The sequence below is a fragment of the Chiloscyllium plagiosum genome, unplaced genomic scaffold, assembly GCF_037043375.1.
Source record: "Chiloscyllium plagiosum isolate Xiang-an unplaced genomic scaffold, Cpla_swu_hap1 HiC_scaffold_2, whole genome shotgun sequence".
NCBI lineage: Eukaryota > Metazoa > Chordata > Chondrichthyes > Orectolobiformes > Hemiscylliidae > Chiloscyllium > Chiloscyllium plagiosum.
In genome coordinates this window covers 125,749,785-125,763,296 of record NW_028270140.1, presented here as the reverse complement: position 1 = coordinate 125,763,296, position 13,512 = coordinate 125,749,785, and the positions used below count along the sequence as shown (strand labels likewise).

The 13,512-nt window shown below is 36.6% G+C and overlaps 1 protein-coding gene across 1 annotated transcript in view; it reads left to right on the top strand.

The window, feature by feature from the left end:
- pik3r1 (phosphoinositide-3-kinase, regulatory subunit 1 (alpha)) overlaps positions 1 to 13,512 on the top strand; it is a 75,888-nt gene that overhangs the window by 39,003 nt on the left and 23,373 nt on the right. The window contains exons 3-7 of the mRNA XM_043706432.2: positions 7,624 to 7,716; positions 8,507 to 8,581; positions 9,767 to 9,898; positions 11,350 to 11,551; positions 11,723 to 11,817. Of these exons, the coding sequence (XP_043562367.1) occupies positions 7,624 to 7,716; positions 8,507 to 8,581; positions 9,767 to 9,898; positions 11,350 to 11,551; positions 11,723 to 11,817 (597 nt within the window). The remainder of the gene's footprint in view (positions 1 to 7,623; positions 7,717 to 8,506; positions 8,582 to 9,766; positions 9,899 to 11,349; positions 11,552 to 11,722; positions 11,818 to 13,512) is intronic.

Genomic DNA, 13,512 nt, shown 5'->3' with positions numbered 1-13,512 from the left:
TGTTCCTTAGCTGTTGATATCCAGCAGGGCATGTGGCAAATTTATCCCGCCAAGAATCCAAACTGATTTCATATCTAATTTCCCAATGGCAATTTGTATATGTTGGTAAGATTGCAACCCATGGCAAGTAGAGCTAGTTGCTGCTTTCCCAAATGAGAATGTGTACACTTTCAAGGAATTTGGCAACACTGTGGTGAGATGATCCTGGCATCAAGATGGGATTCGGCGCTATAACTTCTAAAATGGTGTGTTCCCTAAGTAAATAAGCTTAATTAGAACTTTTATTTCCGTTTCCCCTAGTTCTGCCTCACAATAAGTGAAAACTATTGTTGCAATTCGGATAAAATTATTTGGGAATAAAATTTGATCACTTCTTTTACAGGGTGAGGGAATGAATGAAAGTTTGGCTGCCATGACCAGTCTTGTTTGGGAAGATTTTAATTTGTTTTCCTGAAATAATTGGTTATCAAGTTTGAAATCTGACTAAAGCAGTTTAAACAAAATCATGTTAGGGATTTTGTATGTTCAGACCAGCTATGGGAGAAAAATGTTACAAAACTCCTGAAAATAATTCACTGAAATGTTAAGTGCTACAGAAATCCCTTGACAAGTTTTTCTATGTTTCCATCTGTTCAAATATTACTGAAATAATGGCCATTCTGTCATATAATTAAACTGTGCAATAAGGATTCTGAATGATTTCAATGAATCATTGTGACATGCTTGATAGAATAATTGTATTATTCCAAGTTCAAATTTAGTGTATGGGATCGAAATACTATAGTTGAAACACACCAACTGTAATCCATATTGGACTTCATAGAGGAATCATACATGATACAATTTGCAAGATTTAAAACAAAATCCAGCTGAGAATGCCCTTTGAAACTCAATTTGAAAACTGTTGTTGTTTATGAAAGTATTGTCTGTTTCTGCTTGGATTTCAGTTTGTTGTCAAGGGCTGTGGCATGGATTGAAAAGTTTTCTTGAGTTGCATTTGTATGATTGATTGTAGGTTGACCTAGTAAAAGATAGAATATATGGAATCTGACTATAGTATATGTCATCAGAAGTCTAGATGATTTATGATCGAGCACAGCCAATTGAATGGATTTACAAATGTGTGTACTGTGTTTTAATTGGGCTATCTCTTCCTTTCCAAGTTCTTTGACAATCCGTAGTTAGTCTGTTCTGTCTCGATTCAATAAAAATAATGACTTTAAGTGAGATGTTGGCTGAAAACAGCAATAAATGCATCTACAAAGTTATACAGATTTTTGAAGTGAGTTTATTCTGGAATCATTTGTGCTTCATTGTTATGTTCATGAAAGCACTTTATTTGTACTGCTTTATTGTAAGCAAACTATGGTGTATAGTTTACTGAATTTGACTGTGTAGTTTATACCTGAGCTGAAAATGTGTTGCTGGAACAGTGCAGCAGGTCAGGCAGCATCCAGGGAACAGGAAAATCGACGTTTCGGGCATAAGCCCTTCTTCAGGTTCCTCATTCCTGAAGAAGGGCTTATGCCCGAAACGTCGATTCTCCTGTTCCCTGGATGCTGCCTGACCTGCTGCGCTGTTCCAGCAACACATTTTCAGCTCTGATCTCCAGCATCTGCAGACCTCACTTTCTCCTAATTTTATACCTGAGGCTTACTCTTAAGTATTTTTGATATTTGTCAGAATGGTGAAAATAAAGATAATTTATGCAACTTGTATTTTCCCACCAGGAGTCATAAGTTACTATAATAGATTTATGTAACCTGGAAACCATACTTAGCTGAAAATAGTTGCTTTGAATGGCTCCTTTGTAATATGTTGGCCACGTGAATGTAATTATTGACCAATTACTAACTGAATTTAAATAATCTGAGCAGTTGTTAAGGCCACTTGAATTTTTTTTCACTCCTTTTTGTTTGAGGAGTACTGCTGATAAGTTTAGCAGTTCTTGTAGTACTCTCCCAATTTGCTGTGATTTTTCCACTTTCATGCTTATGAACATTGCTTGCATGCATTCTCCTTTTTTTTTAGAACTCTGCACAGTTTTTTTGTCTTTTCATGTTTGTCTTCTGTTTTGTGAGTACAATGTGTGGTGCTGGAAAAGCACAGCAGGTCAGCAACTGAGGAGCAAGAGTTGACCTTTCAAGTACTCTCTCCTGCTCCTTTGCTACCTGGCCGGCTGTGCTTTTCCAGCACCCTACTTTTTGACTGATCTCCAGCATTTGCAGTCCTTGCTTTCTCTCAAAACTTGCAGCCTGTTGATTTTATGCTGTCAAGTAGTCAATGAGCAGTTGTACATATCATTCAGTGTGATGAATTAATTAGTAGTAGCTAGTTTTATTTGATATCATCATTGGTTCAAAACTACTTTATTGAATAGTCCTGAATTTGAAATAGTGGGGTTCAAGTGTCTGTAGAAATACATTTTGACTGTAGAAGGGTACATCGCAGTTTAGAAAGCTAAGGAGTGGTCCAATTAAGTCTCTAAATTAACTTAGTGATTCAGTAGAGTTGATGCAAAGGAATTCCTTCTGGTGGAGAATTCCACAGCAAGTGGCCATAATATAAGAAATTAGGCTATTTGGGGATGAAATGTTGATCTCCTTCCAGGTAGTGGAGAAACTGGAATTTGCTTCCCTGTAAGGCTTTGAATGCCAGGATAATTTTAAATGTCAAACAATGGGATCAATGGATTTTTGTTGAATAAGGAAAATGGGGTCAAGTACAGATAAGACATGATCTGCTGCTGTTATGGAACCACCTTTTTTTTTGTTAGCAAGAAGTTGGAAAACATTGAGGAAAGGGTTAATCTTACTGAAAAATTACAAGGTCACTTGTGGAGTCTTGGGGCTTCAGTGTGTTAGAACAATCCATCACTGAGGAAATTTGGTTTAAGACACAAGTGTTGAGATGCAGTTTCCTTAGATCTAGTAGTCATTAAAACCAAATTATGGGCAAAATTGTTGCCAGAATCAACAGTTTCTAGAAATTACAGAAGGCAATGTTTAATTGTATACATTCATCCTCAATAATGTGTTGTGGGAAAACAGGGCCACATGGGTGTATTTGGCATCAACATTGAATGTGATACAAGGAACATTGCCTGTTCTTCCATGAGTACTGCCTTGAATGTTTTTTGCATCCACCTAAACAACAGGCAAATATAATATTTTATCTGAAGTACACACCATTGATAACAGCATTTTAACTTCACTAAAGTGTTCTGAGATTGCATTTGAGCCCACAAACATCAGTCAGTAGATTTCAGCAAAAACACTGGCTATACATGTAATCTCAGTGCAGTGATGAGGAAACTTCTATCACAAAATTGCAGAAAACGGTCAAGGTGCTGAGACTTGCTCGCTTTCATGTCTGAGAATGTGACAGAGTGTTGTGTTGCAAATGGCATTGGAGCAGGAAGAAGGAAAGGCTGCATCAGAGAGCAAATACAGATGAGGTTCACTTCATAGACGGTTGTCTTAATTTCAATCTGCTTGAGGCTGACTGCAGTGCAGCTACTCTAACTAGGAAAGCCTGTTCCAAGTTATGTTTCGGAAACTGTCTATGATGGTAAAGTATAATACTTGTACACATTTTGCATTGTGAAAATCTTATAATCATGTAAAACTTGAAAACCTGGCCAAGAAGAAATCAAAGAAAGATCCTTGGTGTGCCAAGTGAGAGCGCACAATGGTCAATCAGTCTATGACTGGAATATTATGCAACTCATATTTTAAAAAGTTCTTTCTAAAACCTTGGTTGCTTTTCTTTTTTTCAGTTAAAGATGCTTGATTTTATATAGGCGGTTGGGATTCACATACTAGGAGATTATATAAGTATTTTGTAATTACATTTAATGTTGAAAAATAATTCCAAAGAGTTTGCAATCAGTCCAGCGCTTAATATCTCTTATAATAGAGTCCTAACTTTTTAGTGCCATCTCTTTTTTTTAGTGTTCTATATATTTGGCGGTAGGTGTGAGAAATGATGAAGATGGAATCATGAATCTTCAAATTTTAATTGATTCAAATTGGTCATAAACATTTCTTCATTCCATAAAATTCACCTGGATGTACTTCAAACTTGATTGTAGTTTACATTAATAAATTTTTCAGTTTGTTTGCTTCACATTATGAAATTGCAAATTACAGAATCTGATCTGTTCAAACTATATTTTAGCTCTGTATATTTGAAATGAATGAAGGACATTGAAACAACTTCAGTTGTTATATTGTATTTATTAAAGAAACTTGAATATTCAAAAGGAAGTATGCATGCTGTGCACCAGTTAACTTTTAGCTAGGATATCCTTGTATTGTTTGTTGCATTTAAGCATGTTAGAAGTAGCCCCGACTATGCAATCTTTTTCTCTGCTCAGATGGATATTGACTCATGCAACCTTTACTAACCAACTGTGATTTGATAGCATTGCACAATTGTGATTGTGTAGGTTGCCAAAAGGAAAGAAAAATCAACTGTGTATTCATGTTTTTGAAGGATAATTGTATGCACAAGATTACTATTTTCTCCAAATTATCACAAAATAAGTTTGTAGACAACATTTTATTTTATTTTCATTGGAAGTGAGTGATGCTAGGTAGGCCGGCATATATTACCCATATCTAGTTGCCTTGGAGTTTCAGCCTTGAACCACTGCAGTCCATTTGGTGTGGATGGACTCACAATGCCATTAGGGAGGGTGCTGCAGGATTTTGACCCATTGATTCTGAAGAAACAGCATTTTATTTCCAAATGAGAATGGTGAGTGATTTTGGAGAGGAACCTGCACATAGCAGATACATGGGAACACTGCTGCCCTGTCCTTCCGGATGGTATTGAGCCTGGTTTTGGAAGGTACTATTTAAGGACCTTTGACTTTTTGCGATGCATCTTATAGATGGGTGCACAGTACTGTTAATGAGTGACAGTGATGCTTGTTGATGTGGTGCTTGTCCTGGATGATAAGCTGCTTGAATGTTATTGGAGCTGCACTCGGCAGGTCAGTGGGGAGTATTGTTATATTTCCTGATACCTTGTAGAAGTTGGATAGGCTTTAGGAGTCAGAAGGTCCGTTGTTCACAGAATTCCTAGCCTCTTGTAGTCAGTTTTTATATGGCTGGTCCACTTGAGTTTCCAGCCAGTGGTAAGTCCCCATGATGTTGATGGTGGGGGATTCAGTGACATTAATGACATTGAGTGTCAAGAGTGATGGTTAGATTATGTATGTGTTTGGTCATTGCCTGGCACTTGTGTGGTGTGAATGTTACGTGCATCTAGGAGAAAATGAGATCAGAGAGAGTGTGGTGCTGGGAAAGCACAGCAGGTCAGGCAGCATCCAAAGAGCAGGAAAATTGACATTTTGGGTAAAAGCTGTTCATCAGGAATCAGGGTTGATTTTCCTACTCCTCTGCTGCCTGACCTGTGCTTTTCCAGCACCACTCCAATCTTGACTCTAATGTCCAGCATGTGCAGTAATCACTTCTGCCTGTACCTGTGGCAGGTCATTCCACATACAAACCACCCTCTGTGGAAAAAGTTACCCCTCAGGTCCCTTTTTTTAAAATCTATCTACTCTCACCGTAAATATGTCCCCTGATTTTGAACACCACCACACATTCCGCTCCCCCCACCCCCAAGCACTCCAGGGAAAAGACCTTTGCTATTAATCTTATCTGTGCTCCTCGTGATTTTGTAAACCCCTGTATGCTCTGGAAGGGAGGGAGGGGGGAATCCCAACCTATCCATCCTCGCCTTAACTCAAACCCTCCAGTTCCAGCAACATCCTGGTAAATCTTTACTGAACCCTCTCCAGTTCAATAATATGCTTCTATAACAGAGCAACCAAAACTATCTGCAGTACTCTGTGGCCTCACAAACCTTCAGTACAGCCTTAACATGACGTTCCAACTCCTGTACTCGATGGTCTGAGCATCTTTAAGGCATGCATGATGAGAACCTTTTAATTCCCCCTGTCTACCTGTGATGCAATTTGCAAAAAACTACGTATTTGAACCCTAGGTCTCTTTTCAACACCACTATCCAGGACCCAGATTAGCTGTAATAAGTACTGCCCTTGTTTGTCTTGCCAAAATGCAGTACTATTGTCATGATGTTCTACAGCTCTGTAGGCAAGAGGCATTTCATGACAGCATGGTAAAACAGGTTAAAGTCCAGTAATAAGATAAGCTATTCAGCCCAGTTTTAATGCATGCTAATGAACCTTAAAGAAATATACAAGTTAAAGCTCAATGTTTTGAATACCAAAGGATGTAGAGCCAAACCAGATGTGGGATGGTGTACACTATTTTAATACTTTGTGCTGAGGTTAGTGAACATGTGGAATGGACTGTCTGGTATAGTGTGAAAAAATGTTACAAATTTATGTGAAAGTGGGCAGCATGGTGGCTGTGGTTAGCACTGCTGCCTCAGTGCCACAGACCCAGGTTTGATTCCAGCCTCGGTGACTGTGTGCACACTCCCTGTATCTGCACGGGTTTCCTCCCAAAGTCCCAAGATTTGCAGGTTGAGTGTGTTGGCTGTGCCGAATTGCCCATAGGATCCAAGGGATATGTAGGTTAGGTAGATTATCTATGGGAAATAGGTTATGGGAGGGGGTCACTCTGATTCTCCAAAGAGCATTCCACCTAGTGTGGACTGAGCTAAATGGCCTGCTTCTACACTGTAGGGATTATTTGAAATAAGCACCTTGGCATTATATTTTGGAACCTGACACGTGGACTACAGATTTCCTGTCCTATATTTTCCAATGTGTCATAATGTTTCATATTCTGATTCCCTGAATTTTGGACTTAATGCTGAACTGGGCAGACTTATATTCTGCTACAGTATAATTCTGAGAGCAACAGTATAGCAGCAGTGCCCTCATTTGGTAACAATCAAGTAGCACAACTTAAGTTTGGAAATTTTTGCAAACTGTTTTCATTTGAAATGCAAGAGCAAAGCAAGAATCAAATATTTACATCTTTTTGAGTGAGTTTCCTCCTCTGGGTTCTTCTTCTTAGATTACATGTGTGCACAATTTCAAACCCAACCAAGTTTTGTGTTGTAAATTTCTCTTAATATATTTAAATATACATGAAACCAGTTGGGTCTAAAAAATCCATAGTCATCCAGATATCTGTTGTGTTTCCAATTAAGCCCCAAAGAACTTCTGAGAACTGCTTTCATAGAACTTTTGGACTTGCAATAAAATTTTAAGCTCAAGAAAAACAGATGCCAAGAGACTTTTGTTTTAAACCATCAGTTAAATTACAAGCTGGGAGTTCTTTTAGAGTAGAAAATGGGAGGAGTAAACCAGCTAAACAAATCAGAATAGCCTTTGACAATCTTTTGTTAAATATGGTAATAAATTACTTTTAAGCCCCATATCTTTTTGAAAAGTCAAACATTAAGCCAGAAAAGTTTCTCGTGATCTTTTGAGTAATCGGAATAAAGGTAGTTTGTGAGTACAATCTATTTGAGTGTGCCAGAGTTGTGGAGAGGATGTGTCTGCAATATTGACAAAGTCAATAAGAACATTTATTTAGGATTTAAAAATTAAACAGTCATGCATTTATTTTTAGATTACTAAAACATTAACTAAATTTTTTTTGACTTGTGCAGCTTCTGTCCTACCAGATTTAACGGAGCAGTTCTCACCCCCAGACGTTGCACCAACCATCCTAGTGAAATTAGTAGAGGCTATTGAAAAAACAGGTAAAGTTTGCAATTTTAATTAATTTGGTTTTTAAAATTCTGCCTGATTTCTGTTTAAAGGAGAGTTTCTTGAAAGGGTTTAAGCAACCACAAACATATGGGCAACATTGTTGGATTAGGTTACCTATATTGATGTAACTCCAGTCTGGAGTTGATTTGTACTAGAATAGTTGTACAAATATTAATTTGTACTAGAATAGTTTGGAATATTTGGTAAAATAGATCCTCTTAATTTCAAACACTATGGCTATCTATTGCAAAACTGATGCAGAATCCTGTCACAGAAAATTTTGGTAAACGTTTCCAATTTTTTTGTTTCAAATATTTGTGTATTTGGATTTTCATTGTAAGAGCTGCTGGCAATATGATTAACAATCACAGTTTTGCATGTCTATATCCAATCCATTTGATCAAGCAAGTGTATGTTAAAGGTTTTCTAGATTTTAAAAATCACATCACAGTAATTTTGCAGTTGTAGGTTTAATTGTAAGCTTTTAGCTATAGCCACCTTTACAGTGCTGATTTGTTTGCAATACAAGTTAATCTTCAGTTTGTTTTTACATTCAGAATAAAAGGCGTCATGTCAGAATTTAGTGTAAAAGCCACTATATCTTAAATTGCATTTAGCTAGTATTGCTACAAATGAACTGTTCAACATGCACACTCTAGTTACTAGCACACACTCTAGTTAGTTGCTTGTTAACTTGCCTAGACTCCTTCATGGTTCTTAAGTGTTCCGGTATGAGTAAAACCGTGTAACTTACCCAATGAATGCCCTTGTATTTTACAGGTTTAGAGAGTGCCAATTTATACCGAATGTCTGGTTCATGTGGTGGTGCTGAATTAAAACAGTTGTTGGATTATGGTAAATATATGGCACCTTTTTGGATGTTTTCCAAGTTGTTTGGTACAGATATTTGTGGTTTAAGTGCATTGTCACTACAATAGACTTTTACTCCCTTTTTGTGTTTCTAGCTGTCACTTCATTATAATAAATGTTGCAGTAGTGTTTTCTTTTGGGCATGGTGGGATTGTAAATTCCCAGTTTTTACATAGATTGTGTGTGAAGTTTCTGGAAACACAAGTTGAACCAGGTAGCCACGTGTTTTTACCAAAACAGAGCTTCTTTATATAAATGCTGTGTTACCACTAGGGGGCACCTTTAATGTTGTGTTGGTTGTATTGCAATAATTGAAAGTTTTAGAAGAAGCTGATTTTGGACTCTTATATATCCATTAGAAAATGCATTCAAAACTAGCTCTATGAATTCTCTCGTAATTGTTAATTGCACCTAATTTTAATTTTGTCCAGTGTTTTGGGAATTAATTTTTACTTATGAACTGTATGTTCAATCTTCAAATGTATACTACGTGGTACAGTGAAGACAAAGATATTCCTTCAAGCCATAATCTCTAATTTCTTTTTGGATGCTGGGGGCAAAGTACCATTTCTGTTCGTAGGAATCTCTTCAATAATACTATGCCGCTAGTTTTTGCAGTTCTTAGTTTTTCTGCCCTTTTCAGAAAGTGGTATCACTAATACTTTCTGTACTGAGCTGAACTGATCACTTGCCCATTAGTATTCAGGTCATGACTTTACCTTTCTTGGACTTATGTTCTGCAAAAGTGCATTTTAAAGTGAACTGGTACTCCTAGCTGTTTCTCTCCCCACTGTTAGGCAGGATGGTATTCTTAATTATCCTGCTAATACTGCTTTGCCAAGATTGGTTAGATCAGGATAGGTGAAAGATTGAACCAGAGTTATTACAGATTTTAGTAGATGCAGTGTGATTCCAGGTAGCTGCCTCATTAAGAAGCCTGATTAATTGTTTTTATTTATTGAAATATGCTTCTTGAAGTTGTGAACATTTGTATAAAACATGAATTCTTCAGAAAATATATCCTATAACAATGGCACAGCCTTTTGAAAACAAATTTCTGCATACTTGTAACCTGGTATATATCTCACAGACAAGTCAAGTAAATCTCTCTCAACAGCCAGTTTATTTTGTAAACATTTCTGTAGTCATATGCATTTCTCAACTTACCAGATGCAGCCTCCGTGGACATTGAGCAGTTTGATCTGCAGTCACTAACTGATGCTTTAAAGCAATATCTTCAGGAACTGCCAAATCCTGTCATTCCAGCATCCATCTACAGTGATATGGTTTTTACTGCTCAAGGTAAGGAAGAAAAAATTTGCAATTATGTAGCATCTTGTGTAACTCCAGAACATTATAAAGCTAACAAAATACTTAGGAAGTTGGACGAGTATATGGATAGGAAAGGATTAGAGGGATGTGGGCCAAACACAGGCAAATGAAACTAGTTCGGTTTAGGAAACCTGCTCAGCATGCATGAGTTGGGCCAAGGGGCCTGTTGCTGTGCCGAATGACTCTTAAGTATATTCTGTTATAATGTAGGGCAACTCAGAAGCCAGTTTGTGTGGGGTAAGATCCCACAAACACATTAAATAACAAATTTGACAGTTTAATGCTTAATTTATGGTTGAGCGATAAATGTTGCACTTTGTCATCTGAGATTGTCTGCTTAAGTTCGACCTTCTGATTTAGAAGAGGAAGTACTATCATGGAGTTAACTGTTATTTCATATTAATCAATTTTTAAAAATTTAAGCAGAAAATTTCCAAAAATAAAACATGTATTTATCAACTGTCTTAAAATTTTTAGGCAGTTTCAGAAAAATGCTGTATTTATTTTTGTTTAAATGCTTTAAGAATGCTCATTAGTATGTTTATGCAAAAAGATGCAATGCCACAGAATTTATCTTATTGATGCTATAGGCCTGATTAAATAAAGAGTTTCTTTTCTGTATTCCCTGAACTCTTTCGCAAACCCTTCCATGTACCTCGTTCATGTCTATCAGTTTGCTTCATAACTGCTTTTAATGTCTGCCCTCTGGGTAAGTTTTTTAGTGAGCCCATGTGATATCGTTCATTGTGTTTACAGTTTGTAATTTTTCTTCTGTATTGAACTTTGTTTACAAAAATTTCACCAGTTTAAATCATTAGCCATGCAAACTAGGATCGATGTTCTAGCTTATGGTGATAGGTTGTCTGCAGATGTTAATGAATGCAATTATGACAAGAATCAACTCTGTTCAGATATCAGTGCAAACCTGTGACGTGATCTTGATGTGTCACAAAGTACTGAGACATAACCGCGAATTTTACTATGTGGTTTGTAAATTTTGGGTGTGAGTAGGTTACAAAGATCAAAAACAAGACTTGTTGCAGAGTCTATAGAGCTATTAGTCTGCACAAAGTGAAGCCCTATCTACAAGTGCATAATGCAGTAAAGGATGTGGTTGTTGGCCTTATCTGCTGTATCTATAAATTGCCCAATCATCTGCATCACAAGAAGAACAGAACCTATTGTATGTACTGTACTAAGTATTTGTGGTCCACATCACAAGCATATAGTTTTCCATTTGTTGTTCACAGTAGCTTTTTAAAAGCTTTCTTGTACCGAACACAGATTGGTAACTGTCAGTCGTCTGAGTGTTTGCTTAGGAATAGCATGTGGAGCGGTACTGGATATTGGATAGGAATTCTGAATGCTGGTGGTTCCGTGCCCTACTGTTGAGTGATGATCTTTAATTTCCCCAAATGCAGAAGTACTCAATACAGAAGAGTGTGCACAGTTGCTAAAGAGAGCTATCCAGTCCCATAATGTGCCTCAACAGTATTGGCTTACACTTCATTATTTGATCAAGCACTTCTGTAAACTTTGCCAAAGCTCTGGAAAGAACAATCTAAGTCCAAGAACATTGGCAGAAATCTTCAATCCTTTGCTTTTCAGACAACAGGCAGCGAGGTATGTACATGACCATTAAGACAGTTTCCTTGGGAATACGTATGTATTTTGTAAAATGTACAGTAGCAACGCTAATGTAAATAACACTTGAACGCCAACTTTTTTTGGAAAATTGTTTAAGATTTCTATTATTGTATAAGTTAGATTTTGAATTTTTTTATTTCGATCTAGCTCAGATACAAATCCTGAATACCATATTAAAATCATAGAAGTGCTTGTAGCCAGTGAATACCAAGAAACACAGACTACACATACACCTGCACCAGGTAAGATCTAGTAATGCACCTTAAACTGAGCGTTTTAAAACTTAATTATGTAAAATTGGGTGGCTTTCTTTTGCTGGATTTTTTCACTCTTTTTCTGCAAGTCTTTTTAACGTATATAATGAATTCTGAAATTTGCAGTAGTTTCCCATATTATCCTTTTGCTTTTCCTTTTCTATTTTTTAAAGTATGCACTTATTTATTTCCATGATGACCTTTTTAGGTAAGAGTTGTTGAGGTATATTTTGTAAAATAGAAATAAGTTCATGGAATTGATGCAGAACAGTCGAGATTTGCCAATCTATTTTTATTCTGTTTTGTTGGAGCACTCGATGTATCTAAAGACAGTGTGCTGTCTAACATGATATTTATGTCTTTGGTGAGGAACTAAATGCAGTCTGTTATTCTGTGTATTTTTAATGCGTTCTTTGCATTAAGATTTTAATGTGAACTTAGTAAGATCATCAAAATTGGATCTCTTTCCATCTTTCCTTTTCAGTTCAGTCTTAAATATAAAGTAGCTGATCTTGCTCAACGTTTTTTGTTTCTTTCATTTTTATTGGATTACGTATGATGATTAAAAGTGAAATGTATCATACAGCTTGTTTCTAAGAAAAGTAAAGTGAGAAATATAGGAAATTGCATTCTTTAAGTATATGTTTTGGAAGTCTCCCTTTAGAGACTCCTGTTAGGGTATTTTAATTAACTGGTTACATAATTCTAATTTCAGTTGGATAATGTAGACTTTGTTTTGAATTCAACTAGAAAAAAAGGCGGCAACAAATGAAATTAACTTTTTGTTCTGTTAAGTGATCGGGGCCATAGATTTGTAGATATGGTGTGAAATAGCCCACATTTTGATCTACAAGAGAGTCCATGGTTATTGGAAGCAAATACAAACCAGAGGAGACTATTCAGCCTGTTGAACCTGCTGTACTATTTAATTGGACTGAGGCTGATTACTTCAAGACTACTTTCCTGTAGTATTCCCAAATCATTAGTATCCATTGATATCAGTTGTCTTTGTGTTAGTGACCCTACTGGCATAGTCCTCTGGGCAGTGAATTCCCAAAGTTTACAAACTTGATTAAAGAAATCCCTCCTAATCTCAGTCTTTGGCCTACCATTACTTCGGCTCACTAGATCTATCTATATCTATTCTATCACACTTTGTTAAAAGTTTCATGTTTTTAAATTGAATCACCTCTCATTCTTCAAAACTAACAAATAAAAGCCCATTTTCCTCCATCTCCTTTATAAAAGATAATCCAGCTAACTCTGGGATTAAACACAGAATGCTGAAGAAATTCTGCAACCTGGCAGTATCTGTGGAGAAAGAAAGAACATTTTAAGTCCAGTACGAATCCTCTTAGAACTTCATTGCAGGGACTAGTCTGGTGAATCTCCATCTCAATACCTCTTTGGGAGGTGTATCCCTCTTTGATTAGGAAACAAAAATTTGAGTACTCCCAAGTATGATCTGAGCAAGTCTGTGCTATTACAGCAAGACATTTTAGTCTTTTATTTCTGAAGGCCAACATGCTACTTGCTTTCTTAATTGCTTGCTAGCTAGTTTTTAGTGACAAGATCACTCGATTTCCTTTTGGACATCAATACTTCCTAACTCACCATTTAAGAAATACTGTTTTTCTGGGGTTTTTTTCTACCAAGGTGAATAACTCATTTATTCAAATTATA